The sequence below is a fragment of the Scatophagus argus genome, chromosome 12 (genome assembly GCF_020382885.2).
Source record: "Scatophagus argus isolate fScaArg1 chromosome 12, fScaArg1.pri, whole genome shotgun sequence".
NCBI lineage: Eukaryota > Metazoa > Chordata > Actinopteri > Scatophagidae > Scatophagus > Scatophagus argus.
The window spans coordinates 9,671,565-9,691,946 of NC_058504.1; the positions used below are offsets into that span (position 1 = coordinate 9,671,565).

The following is a 20,382-nucleotide window of genomic DNA, read 5'->3' on the forward strand; positions in this document are numbered from 1 at the left end:
TATGTTTTACACACTGCAATACATATAGACAGTTCATTCAATACAGACATAGATTATATAGACAAAAGTATTGGAAGTAAAGGGTGCAGCCCAACCCCTCAAAAGCATCCCAATCCCAGTACTTCTATCTATATGCTGTAGTGTAGCAAGACTGGCTGTTTTTGTTTGCTTTTAATCTTTATGCTAAGCTAAGCTAACCAGCTGCTGGCTCTAGCTTCATGTGAAGCATACAGGCCCAGTTGGTGCATTGAGTTTGTTCTTAAAATCAGTGCCTACTACTTATCACTGTTATGAAGGTATTTCCAGCATCCTCAAAGTCCCCTTCAATATGATATTTTGTTTGCCGTGATACAAAAATGTATTTCAGCTTGTTTCTCAAGTTGTGACTTTATCCCACAGACATGAAAGTGGCACCAATTTTCTTCTCTAACTCTTGGCAAGAAAGTATTTAACAAAACATTTTATCATACATCTTCGGTATCCACAAGTACACTGTATAGACAAAAATATTCAGACGCTCCTCTTTGTTCAGGTGTGGTATTATTTCCAGTGAAGGGAAATCTTAATGCTTCAACATAACAAGACATTTTGGACGATGCTATGCTTCCAACTTTGTGACAACAGTGCACAAAGCAAAGCTCCATAAAGACATGGTCGGATGAGTTTGGTGTGGAAGAACTTGACTGGCCCACACAGAGCGTTGGCCTCAACTGCATCCAACACCTTTGGGAGGAACTGGGATGGAGACTTTTCGTCTAACATCAGTGTCTGACCTCACACGAGTTCGACTGTACAAATGGGCCAAAATTCCCACAAAAACACTCCAAAATATTGTGGAAAGCTACTTTTGTCTAGGTAGTGCATGTCCTGATCATTGCTACAGCTAATCCAATTTTGTCCCACAGGACCAGGAGGAGGAAGAAGAGGGTGTGTCTCGGGTGCGAGTAACCACCAGAAGAAGCCCTCACAAAGTGGAGCGAGTTTCCGGCTTGGTGACTCGCTCCCACATTGACATGCCAAAGGTGAGTAAAGCACGGCAAAAAGTGAGTTCCCCAGGGGTCTCTTGACCTCTTGTTCTCCACTGTGATTCTATCCAGGCATCAGAAAAGGCCCCTGTTGCTAATAGAAGAGGGTACTGATGATCCCAGTCATGTGATAATGACACATTGACAGTTTATTGAGGTATCACACAGCATCCTTTACATCATGAAACATTTGTTCCTGTTCATCAAGGTTCTTGACCTGTGGGACATTTTATCAATAATAACACATGACTGCTTGATCACAAAGTACTCCAAGGAGTCCAGCTGTGAATTTCTAGGGATTTGATGTGTATGAATAGATGGAATCGTTTCTATCTGGCCTGCTAATGATTTTTGTTGATTATTGTGATGTTAATATTTCATGCCAATATTAGATTAAATGAATTCATGTTCTCTTTCATTTCAGCATTTCAACGCCTACAATAATATGCATTCATTATGCTCATGCAGATGAAAGTCATTAATAATATTTGTGCTTTTAATCGTACTTAGATAGTAATTATGTGACATGACATGTGACAATGTGACATATTTTATAACTTTTTTCTGTCATGGCCCTCTTCACCTGCAACTGTAAAACACTTAACTCCTAAAGTATTAGTTAATGCTTGTATGTTGAACCTCTCATTGTTGCTTTGTTCTAAAAGCAACGATTTAAAAGAAAAAATTCAACATTTTGGAAAATTCGTTCAATGAGAAGATTGATGACGCTCTTGTCTCTTCTCTACGCTAAATATAAAGCCAGGTTAGCTTGTCCTAGAATCAAGTTGAAAAGTTTGGTTATCTGTCTAAAGGAAACCAAATCCAGACTACCAGCTCCTCCAAAGTTCTCTAGTTAGCACATCACACCTCTTTGTTTAATCTGTGCACTAAAATCCTCATAAGCTGTGTTGTTTATGAGGGATTATTTTTTGCATCTTACTTCTCACACTTTGTCTTTCCTACATATTAAACACATACTGTGTAAACAAAACAATATATTGAGTTAATGACTTTAGAGGTGCTGATAGTATGATTTTGCTGCCAGTAGCCAGTCGTGTCCCGTGTCCTGTTTCCAATCTGTATGCTAAGCTAAGTGCCCCTGTCACTGCCTTTAGTACAGAAACATGATAGTGGTATTAATCATCTTACCTAACTCTTGGCAAGAAAGTGAATATTTTTTTTTTTTTTTTAAGAGTTATGGTCAACCTGCTGCTGACGTGAGGAACAAGGACAGTCTGCGTATTTCATGACAGAGAAATGTCTCTGAGGCTAACTGTGTTCCTCAGTATTGCTAAAAGCCCTTGTGTTCACATGCCTTCCCCATTACACCACGGCCTGTGGCACATAGCAGCACAGTTGCCGCAGGCGTTGGCTTTTCAGCTGAGCCCAGAACAAGCGCAGTGTGTGTGTGCGTGAGCGTGTGCGTGGATGGGTGTGTGGGTGGGGGGCATGAGAGTTAGGGGGCTCGGAATGGGTAAGATACAGGGAGGTGTTTGCTGTAAGCGCATGAAGTGAGTGTGCTTGTATCATAATGTCTCCATAAGAATACAGTGACAGTACGGGTTGACTCTGGTGTGGATAATATGGAGCCGACTGTGTGTGACTTCCTCTATCACATGAAAGAGGGAGCTGAGGAGGCGCAGGAGGGAGGGAGGCAGTGAAAGGGAGAGAAGAAGGGGGTGTGTGTGGAGAGAAAGATGTAGTGGGGGAGGCTGGAGAGAGAGAGAGAGAGAGAGAGAGAGAGCACGGCGGCTGAGAGGCGAGGGCCGGTGCAGTGCAGAGCTGGAACGGACACCCAGAGCTCAGCCTTCCGCGGGTTGCCATGGAAACCACATTCCTCCCCCGCCTGCATCCCTACAGACTGCTCTGACTCTCTTTTACTCTCTACCTATCTCTCTGCTCGCTTCTCTGTTTTTCATTCCTCTTTTAATTTGTGTCTTTGTTTCTCTTTCTCTCTCTCGAACATGCATTGGGCACATTTGGGGTGATGCACACTCAGCAAGCACACTGATTTCGGATGCATTGCTCTGTGTGGCAAGGTGAATGCGTAATTGTGCCGTTTATTTTGCATTCCAATGCGCTCATGGACACATAAGCACTTTGTTGTTTTCTCTGCATCTCTCCATTTTCTTCTCTCTATTTTTACTCCCCCTTCTGTTCAGCACCATGCTTCAGTAATGCCCCCCCCAGTCATTGCATTTCTGCCCACACACAGGACACCTTAGCTTCGTTTCTCCTCAGTTATGGCATCTGTCGTGGACCTGCAGCACCTTCATCATATTTTATCAACTGCTTTCACCTTCCTGTCATTCTCCAGCTCATCTCTTAACCTCTTGCTTGCACCCTATTTCGTAGCTCTCTTTCTTACTGCTTCTGGCTATTTATGCATGTACAAAATCTACACCAAAGTCTGTTCCTTAGCCATGCAGCTCTGATACAATCTCTTGCAATCTTGCATTCCTCTTTTTTTCTGAGTCTCTCATTTCCCCCTACTCTTCCTTTCGTTTTCCACGTATGTGCTTCTTTCTCCCTTTATTCCAACAGTTGGAGATGCTGTGTTTGGTGTGTGTGTGGTGGAGCAGCTGTTTTATGCCACTGAGGCCTATTAATAGGAGTCTTAGACATTTAGCCTTTGTTTTCTGCATCTGCATCAGCATCACTGGGAGAGCATCTTAGTAGCTCCTCTGCAGGTTAAATTGGCTTTTTGTACATAACTGATGAGTATTTGTCATTCTTTCATTCTGACTGGCTTCCCGCCCTGTAGTCGCTCTGTTTTGGTCCCCCTAAACACCCCCCAATCCCCACACATTTTAGAAGGCTATGATTCACTGAGGTATTATCTGTAAAGATTCTCCTATATTCTGGGATTTATTCCTTTACATATCTGCTATTTGTGGGAAACAAGTGGATTATGCTAATATGTAATGATGCCTGAGAGAGACTTATAAGACTTGCTTCCTCAACCCCTCTTGCAGTTAGTTAAGGCTATGGTGGAGCAGCTTAGTACTGATGGGAAACTGCCTCTTTAAGAGAGCCTCACTACCGACTGTCCTTTTATGGTTCCGCATCCGGTCAGGTGACGAAGGAGTAGTCACATATCTTCTCTGAGAAATGCCTAGAAATGACTGAAAAGCTCAATACATGGTCTGCGCAGTGGATGGGGGTTGTAACGCTCATTACGACAGCGTGTGTGTGTGTGTGTATGTGTGTGTGACTGTGTGTATGTTTGTTAGAGTGCATGTTTGTTGCAGGGTGTCCAGGTGGGTTTATGTAATAAAGGCTGCTGCTGAGGGCTGCAAGGTGTGATACAGAAAAGCATCTTTGTTCAAAAGCACAGGATAATTTCCCCGTTCAAGCCATAAATCACAGGTCCTTCTTTTTCATTTGTCAGCAGAAGGTCAGAGGTTGCTGCTTTCATTTCACAAGATGAATCGCCCATTGCTGTTGATCCACATCTCTCCAGTCCAAGCTGTTTAATTGGGCACAACATTTATCAACCAGCTCATACACACACACACACAAACACAAACACTCCCAGTTAGACGAATGAGTGTTTCTTTTATTGACACGATTTCTGAAAGATTGCTGTAATAACCTGTTTCAGTGATTATGACAGAAAGGTCTTCCACTTTTCATTAACAGGGACATCTTTGTCCACGTTTCCGTGTGAAACTTTTATGTTCAGTTTTGAAGATTGCTAAATTTTTTTGATGGTTTTACATTTTTGCCATCGCGGTTGTTTATGTTTAATGTGTAGCCTTTTTGTATCACAAATGGAAAAATAATCTCGTATAGGTAACAGCTTTATGACGTTGTACATTAAAAGCAGATTAAATTTCAATGAGTTGACAATATCAGGTAATCTAACACAAAGACGGTGCAAACGACATCCTCAAAAATAAGAGTGTAACTGGGGCTAACCAAAACTAACGGCTGCAGAGTTTCAACAAAAACCTAACGTGATCTGCACAAAGGCTGAATTTGTTGCAGAGCTATTGAATTCGATGATACCATATTGTACTAATGTTGGATTTATGCTGCCACTCTACTGAAATGTTTACTCTTAAAGAAGGAGAGTTTAAGCAAGGGTTGGTAAATTTTTTGGTAGCATTTTTCGTTATATTTGTGGAAAATCTGGGAGCATCCCAACAATCCAATCCAAAAATAAAATTTGCTGCTCTGCTGCTAGGTGGACATGTCTTTAATGTTATTAGTGAGCTAGAATGGCAGAAAGACTGCAGCCAAATTTTCCAACATGCTAGCTTGACATCTGCTAATACTAACAATAGCCACGTTTGTTGTTGACATTCATTATGATAAATTAGGTGGTTTTCTTACATGTGAATGAGGTCAGGTAGTTGAATGGTGACGACAGTACAACCGTAGCGAGGTGCTAACATTTAGCAGCTAAACTGGTGCTGTTGGCACAAAGCAGAAATTCACACTCAGATGAGGTATGTTTGTGATGGCTTTTGCTTGTGTTCATGGCTGTGCCATTAAACAGAGCTGCTTATTTATGTATTCATTAGATCAATGAAATTAAAGATGGATATAAATTTTAGATTTAATTAAAATCTAGCCTGCTCTTGCTGGTTTATGCAATGTTACCCACCTGAGCTTTAAGAAGCATTTATCCAATCTTTATCCAGAAAGTTATGTAAAGAAATTAGATCTCTTACAAGACATGTACATCAACACTACTTTAACTTTCAAGACCTTCTCTGTCCTCAATAATAGCTCCAATTTCATTAGTGCATTTTAACTTCCTGTGTTCCTCTTCCTGCTGTCCTCCTGATAAAGAAAACCAGCAACTGATTGGCCCTAAGCAGACCAACCAATTTTACATATTTTATATTATGTAATATTTAAAGGGAGAAGTTTCTTTATCCTAGAGATACAAAATTTTTCGACAGGCACAGTTCACATTGCTGATGTGCGTATGTGCATGCTCACCTTGCATATTTGTGATTATTCATTGCAGAGGATCTTTCGCTCTCCATCTCTCCTGTATTTATTATGTGTATCCCTCGTTGCCTCATTTTGTGTGCCGTACAGTGTGTGTTTATTTTTGGACTGCACACCCTCTGACAGCGTTGAGTGGTGAATGCGATGTGAACAGTTTATAAGAGACACAGAGCGAGGCCAGGGGAGGATGGTTGAAACATGTGCTCGGTCATGTGTGCTGTGATCGATATGCTTACATCGTCCTTTCAAGCCGCTGCCTCGAAGCCCCACCTCGCCGTTCTGATTGGCTTCAGCAGGGTTTGCGGCTGCATTCGACAATGTAACTTGAAGACATACACTGGTTTCATGTCTCTGTTTAAAAGCCCTCAAGATTCTCCCTACTTTGCTGTCTGTTTGGCATTTGTCTGTAGGTTACAGCGAAAGAATATCGTTATGATGAAGACAGTTACTGTTGCATGTAATTTAGCGTGGCTGAGCCTGCTGCGTGTCCCTCCTGGTAAGACTGCAACACAATGCTCTGTGCCCTCACCCTGTAATCCTGCTCAGTTTAACAGGAAGGTTGTACCTTAACATAACTGTAAACGAAAGGCACTATGTCTCATTTGTTGGTCAAAACGCTGGAAAGGCACTAACATTCATGTATGAGCACTGTACCATGCAGACAATGTACAAATATACCCCCCTCACACACACACACACACACACACATACACACACATGCAGACACACCCAGCTCGGTTCTCCGTCACATTTCATTAATAATGCATATATGCAGGGCTTTAATGGCAACACTATTACATTCCCTCTTAGTTCTGGAAAAGATAAACCTTCACCCTCAACGTCAAGACGTTTTATATCCACCCAACAGATTCATAAGCATGCATAATGGTTCACATCGTTCCTGTGGCATTACTGAAAATATAAGTGCCACAGATACATGAAAGCCATATAGTCTCTCCTTCTCTCTGTTTTCCTGTCACACATTCTCACTCTCAATCTCTTCCTCCACCCACTCGAAAAGCCCAAGCGTGTAATCTTGTTGGTTTCGTACACATGTGTTGATGTCATCATTGTGAACATAGAATATTTCCCCTATGGTTCTCAAACGAGGCTTAAGGAGTGTTTTTTTTTCCTTTCACTGGCTTTATTTTGACCCAGTCCTGCACATGGGCAGGACTTAGCCATAAAATATTTCAACAGCACTGCTGCTAGACCTGTACTAATACTTAAAAAGGAAGGGTTAGGGAATGATGTAAAGTAATGTGTGGTGATTCAAAGACATCCTCTGTTGAGTGACAGGTCTAATGATACCCAGGAGAAAAAGGATTTTCATCTGCTGCACCTGCTTCCATTGTGAGATTATTTACAGATGTGTGCTGTGACACAGAGCCCGAGAATGTCAATCACTAGCACAAGAAAGCTGTTTAGTCTGTAGCTGAACTAAAGCTGACCATGGAGGTGACCACCAGTGACCAGTCTGAGGGGCAGGAGTGCTCGCTTTAAGCTGGATTTTGGCTGCATTGGTATGATAAAAAACATGGATCAGACTCACAATTAGTGGATCGGGATCAAGTGTCGGCATTGGCAGCGTGCAGGCTATGACTTCCTGACCCTTTTTATTGAGAAAAAAGACAAATGCAGCATCTTCATTGCGCTTTGATTTGCGAAACAGTACCTTTTCACACAAATGCATGCAGCAGGGAGGATTTAGCTGTTGCGGCCCCTTTAAGAGCAGTAAGTGAAGCGCTCAGTCCTGTTGGTGCTGCTGCTGCTGATGACAGCGCTGCCAGTTGATTGGCTGTGGCTGTCAGGGCTGAGGTGCTAGAGGGATGCTGCTATGTATCTCCCCCCCCACTCCCTCCCTCTCTCTCTCTCTCTCTCTCTCTCTCTCTCTCTCTCGCTCGCTCTCCATCTCCCTCTTGCCTGCTCGCATCCCTCTGAATAATCCACATCTAGGGCAAGCTGGCTGAGAGGCGATCCACTGCTCAGCTCCTCTCTGCAGGCTGAGAAAAGAGACAGAGAGAGAAAGACAACAAATTTCAACGCAGGAGGAAGAACGTGAAAATTTTGACAGGACGGGAAAATACCAAGAATTAACAGAGGAAGATTTTCATCTGCGGATATCATTTATTTATACATATTGTTTATATATCTATATATATTTGTACACACGCATATAGATATTTATATATACATTTATTCCTGTACATATCTGTATTTGTGCTTGTCTGTTTATATTAATATTTTTATATGTATTTGTGTGTGTAAATATATATGATATATAAACGAAAGAATATATATATATATCTATGAATTTATATGCGCATCACTGTGAACCAAGAGAAGCAAGACGGAATTTCTATCATCGGGGCTGGTCTCTGATTGTGTGGTCGTATACAATATTTTGAATATTTCCTTTGATCTTCTACGTCAAGAGGACAAAGACTACATGCCCATTTTGTATTTTTGTTTTCCTGTTGCTGCTTCCCGTCCCTCTCAGTCTTTTTTTTCTACAGCTGAGAGGAACAAATCGGAGAGTGACAGGATTTGATGAAAAAGGGAAAATCTGTAGAAATTCCTGTGATTAGTGTTATTTCCGTCGGCATTAGCGCTCTGTGAGCCGATCACAGCGTGCTGTGTGAGATCCGAGGAGGCAGCAGAGACAGAGTGCCACGCCGCTCAGCTCAGCGTCAGCCCAGCCAGCACAGTCAGCATGCACAAACACCACCACTGCTGCAAGTGCCCAGAATGTTATGAGGTGACCCGTATGGCTGCCCTGCGGAGGATGGATGCCCCGTCATATGGAGGAGACTGGCAGGCCGAGCCCTATGGATACCCACCTGGGTACGGGGGAGGCCAGACCTTACCCCCTCCAGCCTCAGGGGGAGGTGGAAGCATGGGAGGAGGAGGGGGCACTTTGGGGAGAAGTAAGGGCAAGATTATGTCTGGTGGGGGCCCCGGAGGCCCTAACCCAAAGGGCCAGTCCAAGGGTGGACCCAAAGTAAATGGCAACAACTCCAGTGGACAAGGAGGATGGTGGCCAGAGTGCACCTGTACCAACCGGGAGTGGTACGACCAGGTAACTCATCTTCCTCGTTCTGTTACATAGCGCAGGCCTGTGGAGCCTGGCAGGAGAGACCGGGATCGGATGAGCTGTTGCTGTAGTAAAAGAGAGACCACTGTGTTTCAGCTGTGGCTGTTGGTGGAAGAGAATTCATATTTAGTATTCATCTCAAGCCTTGCGTTTCCCATTTGTTGACTGTGATTGCTCTGTTGGAGGCAGAGAACAGAACAGGACTGATCCAGTTCCGCTGCACACACATGGAGGTGATGTTCATGTTTGGATTTCATGCAGATGACTAATGCTCATAGATTTAGCATACCTAGTGTATGTCGTCAAAGGCGCACGCTGTACAGTTACCATAGGTCAAAAATGGTGCATTTTCCTTCGTTAAAGCTGCACAGAGATGCACTTGGCAATTATTCTAAGTTATCTCTCAAGCCAGTAGCTCTGACATTACACACTGAAATTACATGCAAGAAACACATTTCCATTTGTAGGAATGGCTCTCATTAGCTCAGGGAAGAGGAAGAGATGATAAAGTTGATCTCCCATAGCAATTCTGCTCTTATTTGGCTTCTGTTCAGAAAGACATTTTGCCCCAAACAATCACAAAATAGTGAATGTGTTGGCAGAAAAATAGGGAATAAGCAGTAATCTGCGTCCTACCACTGCGTGTCATACATGCTGCATAGTATGAATGAACCCGCTTCTTTACATACGCTCCTCTTTGTTTCTATTATCTCCCTTTTATTTACACGTTTTTTATAAAATTACCGTTAAGAAAAGGTCAGAACAGCTTCAGAAGCATAGTCTTTAATTAAGCAAGATGTCTGTGTGAGTATGAGATTCAGCTTGGGTGGGGGAAGGGTATCTTGGTGAGCGTGAGATTCAAGGAATGGTTCTCGGCGTGCATGAGTATGTCTCCATGTAGTCTCTTATTTGCGGCAAGTGAAAGCCGCTGCATTGTTTATAGTCCTTCCATTAATGTCTGATCGTGTTTTGAGAAAGAAATATGAGGCAAAATGAAGAAGGAAGGTGAGAAGGCGCACAGGGGTAAAATGGAGGCTGAAATTTCAGTGGCAGAGGGGAAGAAATCCCCCTGAGCTGAGCCCACATATGAGCCGCAACCTGGCTGATATTAGAAGCTTACTACTGTCAGGGAAAGGTTTTCTAGATTGTCACTTTCTCTTGGTTTTTTGTTGCATTAAATTCTAATGCAACCTATCAGCTGCATCGAGACACATTTGAAAGCTCACAGCAGATGTGATTATGTAAGCATTTATTGCTTACATGGAGATTGTACTCTCCATCAGTGTTACCAGCTAATTTTTCTGCTGTTCATCTCCAGCGTATTTATTCTATAGTTAACTCGCAATGAAACAAATCAGTATCTGCTATGTGTTTCTGGACTGCGTTGTGACCCATGCAGGGATCTTATGTTGTCTAAACAGCCCCATTAATGGATAAACCATTCTGTAGAATACTATCTGATCCTGTCCTTCCCTAGGAGCCTCGTTCCCTTGTTGTATCATGTGAATCTCCAACACATAAAAGCTCTTTAAAGAAAATATCCAACCTGACATTCATGGCTTCAGTCCAGGAGTTTCTACATAGGAACAAACAAGCTGGAATTACAGAGGACGCATCAAGGATGGATGATGAGGGGAAGGCAGCAGTCAGTGGGGTGAAAATGCTAAGGTTGAAAAAGAGAGAAATAAGCCAATAAATGCAGGCAGTGGGCCTGGAGAGGGGGAGGGGGTTATGTAAGAGGAGGCAGTTGGTGGTGCTGTCAGAGAGGGAAAGCAAGCAAGGCCCTGACACTGTGGACAAGCATCTGTCCCTGCGTCTCTTAAAACAGCCATGTGAATGGCCAGTATGTGCATGGGCCGTATAGTACGACATGGATGGATATGCACACCCACCAGCACCCCCACCCTTCCAGCTCTCCTCAGTCACCATTGCTCATCCTTGGGTGGGAAATGTGAATGCTACCCCTCCCCCCACTACCTATACAGCCAGAGAGCAGGGCAGTAATCACACACGCCCAACCACACACGTCTATTAGCTTTCATAACAGCTCATATTTTTGGATGCTGGCACGATGAAACGCAGTAACCTTGCACAGTCATTCAGAATTATCTGGGCTTGTCCTTTATAGCTGGATCATTGACATTTTTAAATGGCTTCTGTAGCCATGAACATTTCATGTATGTGTGAGGAAATTGTTAGACACCAATGAACATAAAGACACCCCATTAATTGTTTCTTTTTTTACCCCCCTGTCATGTATTTACTGAACAATTGTGCTGCTTTTGTCTGGAGCGTGCTTGGATAATTGTGGATGATTCCAGTTGGGATTATCAGAACATTCCTGAAAACAAGAGATTTTGAATTTAAATCTGAGAAAAGTAGAGACCTCAGTCTCCCGGGAGCTGTAGTCAGAAAGCTCCCTCTTTCCCCCCGCGGGCTCCAATCTGTCTTTGTGTGTTCTCCAGCTCTGTGGCTATGATTAGCTTTAAATATTAATTGGATTTTACTTTATTTATTAGTATCGAGATTTGGTCCAAAATACTTACTGCCAAAACTGTTGTTTATAACAGTCCTCTGTAGTGGCAGTGGTGTTTTAAATGAATGCACAGACATGGTGGGCGTTCCATGTCAGACACTCCCATAGGTGATTATGACTTGAAAGCCTTTAGGCCTTGATCAGAAATGATGTGTGCTTATGTGCGTCTCTTACAGCCACACAGGTTTATCAGTGTCATTGGTCTGTACATCTGTCTGATGAGATTTTCAATCGGTTAGATTTGATTTGCCATTGCTGTAACAGCAACACAGAGAGTATTAATGGATGGGATTTATGTGTGCTCCATGTCCAAATGTCTTGAGCTGGATCCCCTACTGTGATCTTGAAAGGCTCCGTCTAAAACCTGGAATATTCGCATCAGATCAAGAGAGATTTATCTATGAGCTCATCTTAGGAAAAAAAAAGTGGAGCAGTATGTGATTTGAATAAAAGTGCACTCAGCATATCCATACATTTTCTATAAAAATCTCATGTGAATGATAAGGGCGGGCATAGGTGGCATTTTCGTCGGACCTGCAGCTACAGCTCCTGTCAATACATTCACTCCAGTGTAACACGTAATTACTGTGCAATTGTTTTTTTTTAACTGTCACATGTCAGATCCCCAGCTTCAGGTTGCTTTTGTGATGAAGATTTAAGTAGGAATAGAAGGGGAACGTTCATGGAAAACAGTTCAGTAATGCGATGAATACCTTTAAACCTCTAACTCTTAGTACACATGAAAGGACTCATAAGGCCACACAACTTTGACCTCAAAAAGCTGAGCTTTGTATGTAAGCTTCTTATTAGATTTGCAAAATTGATTTGTTTACTTTCACGGTTTTTGCTGTAGATCTTCTTCACGTCACAGGTGGTGTGACGTAGGCTGCCATTTGATCATATTTCTGCCCTGCCAGAAGTGTCACATTGATGGCATCTATTAGTAGCTGACAGAATAGGACATCATCCCAGGTAGGGGGATGGTAGGTTTCCTTACCTTATATTTCCATCCATTACGTGCTCTTTTTTTTGTGTGTCTCATGGAGCAGTTGTGTCTCTGCAGCGGTTAAGTTTTCCAATTAAAAAAAAAAATTAAGTTTCACATCATACAGTATTACCATATCTGTATTCAAAAGGTGGAAAGGCAGATACGAAATAAAACAACACCCAAAAAGCTTAACAATCAAACCTGTTAATTACGACCACTACAAACATGGTTGCTGCACCTAGAAGACCAGAAGGTGGTCTTCTGGTCTCCAAGAAGACCAGAAACCATGCTGGTTTCCAAGACTTCAGCCTTTCTTGACTGGACTGTTTGTTTGTTTTTTAATGCTTTTTATGTATATATATATATATATATATATATATATATATATATATATATATGTATATATATACATATATTTGATTGATTTGATCATATATTTATTGGTTTTAACAGTAGTGGTACGGTATTAGCGTCAAGTGACAATTGTACATTTACATAATTAAATGCCAGTAAGAGGAAGGTGACTTTCTGACAAAATAAACCCTCTGATGTAATTAATATATTCTACAATAATAATTTTAACATTTCTGAAATAATTCTATATACAACAAAAAGCCTTTGATTGTCATTTTATTGTCTGGTCTCTCCCCCTCCCCCATTGATTTCAAAGCGCCTGTGATAATGTCTGATGTGATTTCTAAATCAAGCACCCTGACATCAGATTACATTTCATCTGAGGAGCCTGCTCCCCCATGCTGTCCCTCCCTCCCTCTTTCCTGCACTACCCCCAACAAGCATTTTTAAAATTCAGTAGGAGGTTAAAAACAAGCTGAAACAGTGTAATTACTATTTGAAATCTGTCTTCACTGTAGCTCAAAGCCTGCATTCAGCTAAACAGCCTGAAATGTTTTAAAAACCCGTTAAGCAAAATGCTCCCAACTTCTCTTGGCTGTGTCGTTCTGATCAGGATTTTTAACATGGCAGAAGGAGAAAAACGTGCAAAAAACGAAAATTTACCGCAGTCAGAGCACATTAATTTAATTTCAGCTGTCTGCTAGCAAACCTCCTACATCACATCTTCCCTTCTGCACTTGCCTGTCTCTCTCCCACACACACACACACACGCACACCCACACACACACTGTATAAGCACACACACATGCCTGACACAGACCTTTACTCAAAAACAAAGTGTTCCTTACCCATGAAAATTTGTGGGTAAAAAGGAGCATGGTGAATCATGGGAACTGCACTATGAAACAAGAGAGACGAGGTGCACTGCAATATTTATGTGCACTTTAACAGCCTTTTTAAATGCTGTAAGAGGGGGTAGGGGGCGTCCGAGAAAAAGCCAGTCAGACGTTGACGTGAGTTTGCAGGGGAGACTTTGACAACGGGCCACCATTATGGGGGCTGAAGTGCTTGATCTGTGATGGGGAGCTGCTGTAGCTGTGACCCAGGACTTGAACTGTGTTGAATCCCACCTCCTACTCTTCCCTTAAAAGCCTCCACTCGGTAGCTCTGTCGTTCTTTGTTCCCAGACTGAATCTGGTCTTATTGTTTTGACATGGAGGTCCTCTTGTGAAATTTAGGATTCACAGGAATGTCTTGTGTCCACCGCCAGTGCAGATTTGATGTCCATTAAGTGGTTTACTCATTGTCGCAGTTTGGCTACAGCTACGTGCACCAGTCAGCCACAACATTAAAGCCACTGACAGGTGAAGTGAAAAACATTGATCATCTCTTTACAATGCAATGTTCTGCTGGGAGTCCTTGGGCCAGGCCAGGTGCACGCCGCCCCCATGGCAGTGTTCCCTCATCTCCTCATCACACAACAACAACAACAACAACAACAAAGAGCTCAAGATGCCAACCTGAACCCTGACCTTCTCAGATGTCTGTCCCATCGGACATCCATGGTCTCCAATCGGCTCCATCCATGGGCAGCTCGGACCTGTTGCGGCATGGACACAGGGCTTCTGTGGGTGTTCTGGCAGGGGTTGTTCAAGTGGGTGGTACATGTAAAAGTAACATGCAAATAAATGCCAGGGCCCAGTATTTCCCAGCAGAACCTTGCATTGTAAAGAGACGATCAATGTTATTCACCTCGCGTGTCAGTAGTTTTAATGTTGTTGCTGATCGGTGTATGCATAGGCTTTCATACAGTTTACAGGTGCATTTGCCTAAAGCTGCAAATTGTGTTTGTGGAGGTGTGTGTCCTGCTGGAAGCCGAGACTGTCATGCCCCTGTGATCCAGATGGTCATTGTCAGAGGCCCTGCCAGGGCTCAGCCCCATATCAGCTCGCCTGCTCCCCTCACTGGCTCTCACTGCCAGCCAGGGGGAGGAGTGGAGAGAAGAAAGGAGAACGCTGTTTGTTTGTTTGCTTGCCTGCTTTTGTTTTATTTAGGGTTTTTGCTGATCACAGTAGCGACTGGCCTAGAAATGTGACTGTGCTGTGCAGGGCAGAGCGAACTCCTGATTCAGCGGTAGAAGCGTTGGATTTTCTGTGTGAGAGCGAGAGAAGCGAGGACCACAGGGCTTTTGATGGATTGAGATGTTAAATGCTCTAACACTGTAGCTGTCAATTAAAATAATCAGGCATTAGTGTGTGATAGGCTGTACGTACAGATAAAAAGGCCTTTTTTTTCTGCTCTGCCACACTCGCTGCAGCAAGAATGTGCTCACTTTCTCAGCATGGTACACCAGCTCCATCACCCACATGTTGCCGTGGAATATGTGTATATCCAATCAATATCAGAGAAAAGCTAGTCCCTCAGCCTTCTGACTCCTCTTCATTTCTGTGGGGGTGTGTGGGTGCTTTCAACAGCGCTTGTGCTTTTATTGCTTTTATTCAACCAGCATATCAGCTGTTATTTTGGTAACACTTTACAATAAGCTACACATTGGTAGTTACAGCACCAGAGCTAACAGCTGCATGATTAATACAAATACTTATAATTAGGTTCAGAATCATTTAAAATCAGTGATTAAGTGACATGTAATTGTAAGTGAGAACAGACAGCTATAGCATGTTAATGCTATATGTGTTTAATGATTATTTTGTAAATGCTTGTGAATCTGCACTCTGACCAGCACTTCCTTTCAAACGACCTCAGTCTTTAATTATAATTATTCTCCTCATTTTATATGTTAATTTTCCTCTTCTAAGATCTTCCTGTTCGAAGTTCAAACCTTCCTCCATGTTTAAATGTCATTTTGATAAATTCACCACTGTACATTTCCACAGCAATACAATCATGTTACAGCCTGCCCTCTTCTCTAACAGAAATGCTGTTTTCATTCATTGCATTGTTTTTACCTCGCAGTTTTTTTTTTAAATCGCTTTTAAGATGCTGTCAATGAAATCCAACACTTCCTGTTCAGATGTTTCACATTAAGAGCCTTCCTGTGGCTGAATGGGCATAATCTCTACCATTCGTTGTGTTTTTTTTTAAGTTGAAACGTTTTTAGGAAGTGATTAGTTTAATTTCTAGAAACTTGACATGGCTTGCTTAAATATGACAGAGAAGAAATAAATGAATGAAAAGAGCATTTCAGAGCAGTAAAGTGGTAACCTCTGCCTGTACATATGGACCTAATGCTGTGGAAATGTGCACAATGCTGAACTTACCACGTGAGCTAACAGAGAACAAGTAATTTCACCCCTCCTGAATGTTTTTTTTAGCCCGCCTTAATTACATTCTGCTGGACAGCTATTATTTAAAACTTTGCTGTCGTTTGAATACCAGCTTTTATTTGAGAATTAATGGTATATCTGGAGTACTTTTACACGAATTAATTCTTATCTGTGTGTCGCATGAGATAACACGGCCACAGTAGATTCTAGCAAGCTAACCGGTGAACTCATATGCACAGAAGACATTTTGTTACATGTTACAGCATGAAAAGCACGAGTGTAAATAATCAGATTAATGATGGCTGAATTCCATTTAGTTGCTGCAGTTTCAGCGTCCTGGTATCGTGCATACTGGCTGACTTGGACATTTGAATATCACTAATAACACAAGTCATGAAAAAGCCCAGTTAAGGTGGGTCTCATTTGAAATGCTGATTTTTAATTCTCTGACTGACATGATACACGAGTTTCAGCAATAATGCTCAAAAAATACCTTGTTCTTGCCTTTGTTGAAGCTTTTTTCAAGAATAAGTAACTGTGACTACTAGATCTGACTAGATCTAGTAGCTAAAAAGTTCCTCAGCCTGACCGTCAGATACAGATAGATTTCCATAAGTGCCAATGAATTGTGAACTTTCAGCTCAACCGTTCACGTTTCCTTGCTCTCACAATGATAACCATCACACCATCATGAAAATTAGTCCACCTTGTTGAGATGAGAAAACACCCTTTGCTCAGAATTGTAAACTGCTTTATATGCTCTGCTAAATCAACTCATGCACAATTCTTTCCAACTAATATATGACAGGGTTGTTTAACTCCCGTTCATTGGTAATTATTTTTGTACCTTATTATAAAGTCTTACCATTAGTTTAGCCATCTCAATCGCTGCTTTACTCTACGCTCTGCATGCAGCAAGTGACATAGATGAAACCCCACAGACTTCTAGTGTTCACAGTCTCATTTTTCATCCATTACAGCACTGCATTTAGAAACAGTTGCAATACAGGGGGTAAAAATCCTGCCATACATCAACATGTACAGGAAGTCTTTTGAGCTCCAATTAGTGAAACGGTGTTCATATTTTTCTGAGGTAAATCAACTTGCAGGAAATGGAATATTTGTTGTTCTTTCATCCATTTTCAGGAAACAGATGCATGTGTGTGTGAGTGAGTGTGTGTGTGCGTGCGTGCGCGCACATGCGGAGGACATTTGGTGAAGCAGTGCATTTCTTACCATGTGTAGCTGCTCTGAGTGCCATCTCTGTCTAATGCATTATCCAAGCAGCCCTTCAGCCATTTGGTCTGGCCTCTCTTTGTGTGTGTGTGTGTGTGTGTGTTGTTGTTGTTGTTTTTCACAGTTCTTCATTTCTATCATTTTCCTCCTGTCTTCCACTGCCCTTCTCCTCCTCCGCTCTTTCTTTTTTTTTTCCTACACAGTACAAATCAAAAAGCTTAATTTTCAGGTGTAGTGCTTTCTTAGCTAACGTGAATGACTGCAGAAACTAAAGTAACTCTTAAATGCGTCACGCTTTCATTTGCGACTACACATCAGATGCTTGTTTTGTTTTGTTTGTTTGGTCCGTATTGGTCGCCAGTCATTGTAATCATCCTGGTGAATTTGCCCAGGTCTGGACTGATTTGTGCCTACATAAAGTAGATTAAAGACATACATGGACATTTGCTTTAAGATATGCTGAGATCAACCCAATTTAGCCATAGATCACCATGATGTAATTATATAAAACTCTCTAAAGCAAGTTTTTTGTGTTCAATATGGCTGGAAATTTGAGAAAGAGATGAAGAATCAGCTGTGTTGATCTGACATGTGTTTCTACAATTTTTCAGTCTTTTAAAAAAAATGTTTTCTTTTACGTTAATAAAAGATATTTTCTTCCTCTATGAGGGCCGATAAGAGGCATTTTATATTTTGAAGATTTCTAGTATGTGAACAGTATAGATATGTGGTATATTGTGACAACATATGTTTGGCTCACATAGACTTCCTGCCCACCACCCCCACTGAGCTGACAAGAAGAGAGGACCGCTTTCATTTCCAGACATATGTCTGTTGTATGTGCACAGGACACACACAGATGACCCTTAAAACATGTCTGTTTATTATCACTGATTATTTATTTATTTTTTTTGTTAGTGAAAATCCATCTACCCACTGAGTTTGGAAGAGTGCACATCTCAGTCTCAGAGGCAGAGAGAGACAGGAAGATAGAGCTTGTCCTTACCCTGTTACAGATATAAACAATACAAGCAATCCCAGCTTAATATCATACATCTTATTACACTCTTGAGGACATCTCTGCCTTGAAATAGCTTTTATGAATTTAATACTTTTTGTTTTCTTCTGTATGTTTGTGGGTTTTTGTTAATATTTCTTCACAGTGTGACGTAGCCTTTCCCTATCCAACCCAAAGTCAAATTCTTACTCATATCCATGCCTTTGCATGTGTAGATGACAAGTTTAAATGGTCTCATGCAGCATAAGCGGTGGAGCAACAATGGGCGCCGTGTGTGTGTGTGTGTGTGACGTCACCTGAAGCTTTCTAGCTGGTTTATGGTTTGCTGCCACCTTGACAGTAGTTTGGAAAGCAGAAACCACCACAGCTGACTATGACAGACCGAGGAACAGAAACACACAGCCTCGTAATGGAACAGTAATTCTCAAAATCACCAGCAGGACACACAATGTAATTGGCAACATGCTATCAGTTTTTTAGACTCTTAATTTCTCGTTGGAGCAAATATTTTCTGTCAGTGTTCAACACAAGCTGATGCAGTGCAGTACTGAGCTGTATGTCCTGCCAAAGCTACACCTGTATTGTATTTTGTTATAAATGTAAAGTTGTTTTTTTGTGATCTTAGGATCTAATACTATAGATTTTGGTGTGTCTAGATATTCATGACGCAATTGACAAAATATTGATATTGCATTCGGGCCCCTCCCCATTCCCAATAGCTGATCTTACAACATATATTCCAAAATATCTTCCGCAAACCTTCTTTTTATTCACTCTATAGGAAAACTGCTCTCCCTTCTCTCCCACTGCTGTGAATTTTGCTTACAATAGAAATTACCCAAATGTTAATTAAAAAAGAAAAAAATCACCAAAGAAGATTTTGTGTTATTTTGAAGAGTAGTTGAAAAGGTGAACTGAAGCCATTCAGAAGATGCCCCATAGTTGCTTTTAAAGATTTAAAGTCACAAGATTCCTTTTTTCCACCTTGTGCTCTTCCTGGTATAGCACACACATACTAAAACATCCATAGGGTTCAGGGTTAATGCCACTGAACCTTAAAACCTTTAGGCTACCAAATCACCTGGTTAAGGTTGAACTCACGTGTATGTGGTTAGCTTTAGTCAAAATGATCCACTTGCCAGTGCCTTTGCAGCTCACTAATTAACACTCATACACTGTGCTGGTAGGCTGATTTTTATTTATTTATTTATGTTCAAGCAAAGCCGTGCGAGCGGTTCTCCACAGTTTCTAGTCTTTAAGATACACCAATTCTCTTCTGGTGGTTGTTTGTTGTTTGTTTCATATTTAGCATACACACATTAGATTGTATCAATCTTCTCTTCTAACTCTTGGCAAGAAAGCAGAGAACTGTTTCCTGAGATGTCAAACTATTTCTTTAATTGTGCTTTAGCTGCTAGGAATGCGTATCATAGGGGAAATAATAAGGAATACAATATGCCAACCATGGATTTTTTTCTGGCGATACCAATAATTACCTGCTTCTCATGGCTGATACTGAAAAGATAATCAATATTTTTTTTGTTATAAGCTGTACTTTGTACACACCTGAGGGTAAGAAAGGCTGAGATGTAGTAAGCAATGATGGATGATTTAATATAATAAGATTTGTTGTGTTAAAACTCATATCCTTTTTCCTTCCTCTCAGGAACCTTGCGGAACGTGTGTTGCAAATTTCAGTTGTGATGTCTCTGAAACTGTTAAAACCGCCCACAGCAGTGACGACATGTTGGGCTCTCTGGTTTGCACCACGTGATTCGGTCCAGGTGCAGCAGTTTGATGTTATGAGGTCCTTCTGCTGTGTGTTTATTGGGGGATCACTAACCAACTTTAACCAGAGTGCGTAGATGCTATGCTTTTTAAG

At 41.7% G+C, this 20,382-nt stretch overlaps 1 protein-coding gene across 12 annotated transcripts in view; it reads left to right on the forward strand.

Moving 5' to 3' along the window:
• The window catches only part of dlg3 (discs, large homolog 3 (Drosophila)), a 76,220-nt gene that overhangs the window by 14,014 nt on the left and 41,824 nt on the right, over positions 1-20,382 (forward strand). For 8 of the 12 annotated variants that reach the window (XM_046405583.1, XM_046405584.1, XM_046405578.1 and 5 more), the window contains one exon: positions 906-1,022. In XM_046405583.1, coding sequence (XP_046261539.1) covers positions 906-1,022 — 117 coding nt within the window. Of the gene's footprint in view, positions 1-905; positions 1,023-8,268; positions 9,070-20,382 lie in introns of those variants that run through there. The other 4 variants (XM_046405592.1, XM_046405581.1, XM_046405580.1 and 1 more) reach the window with 4 other exon arrangements.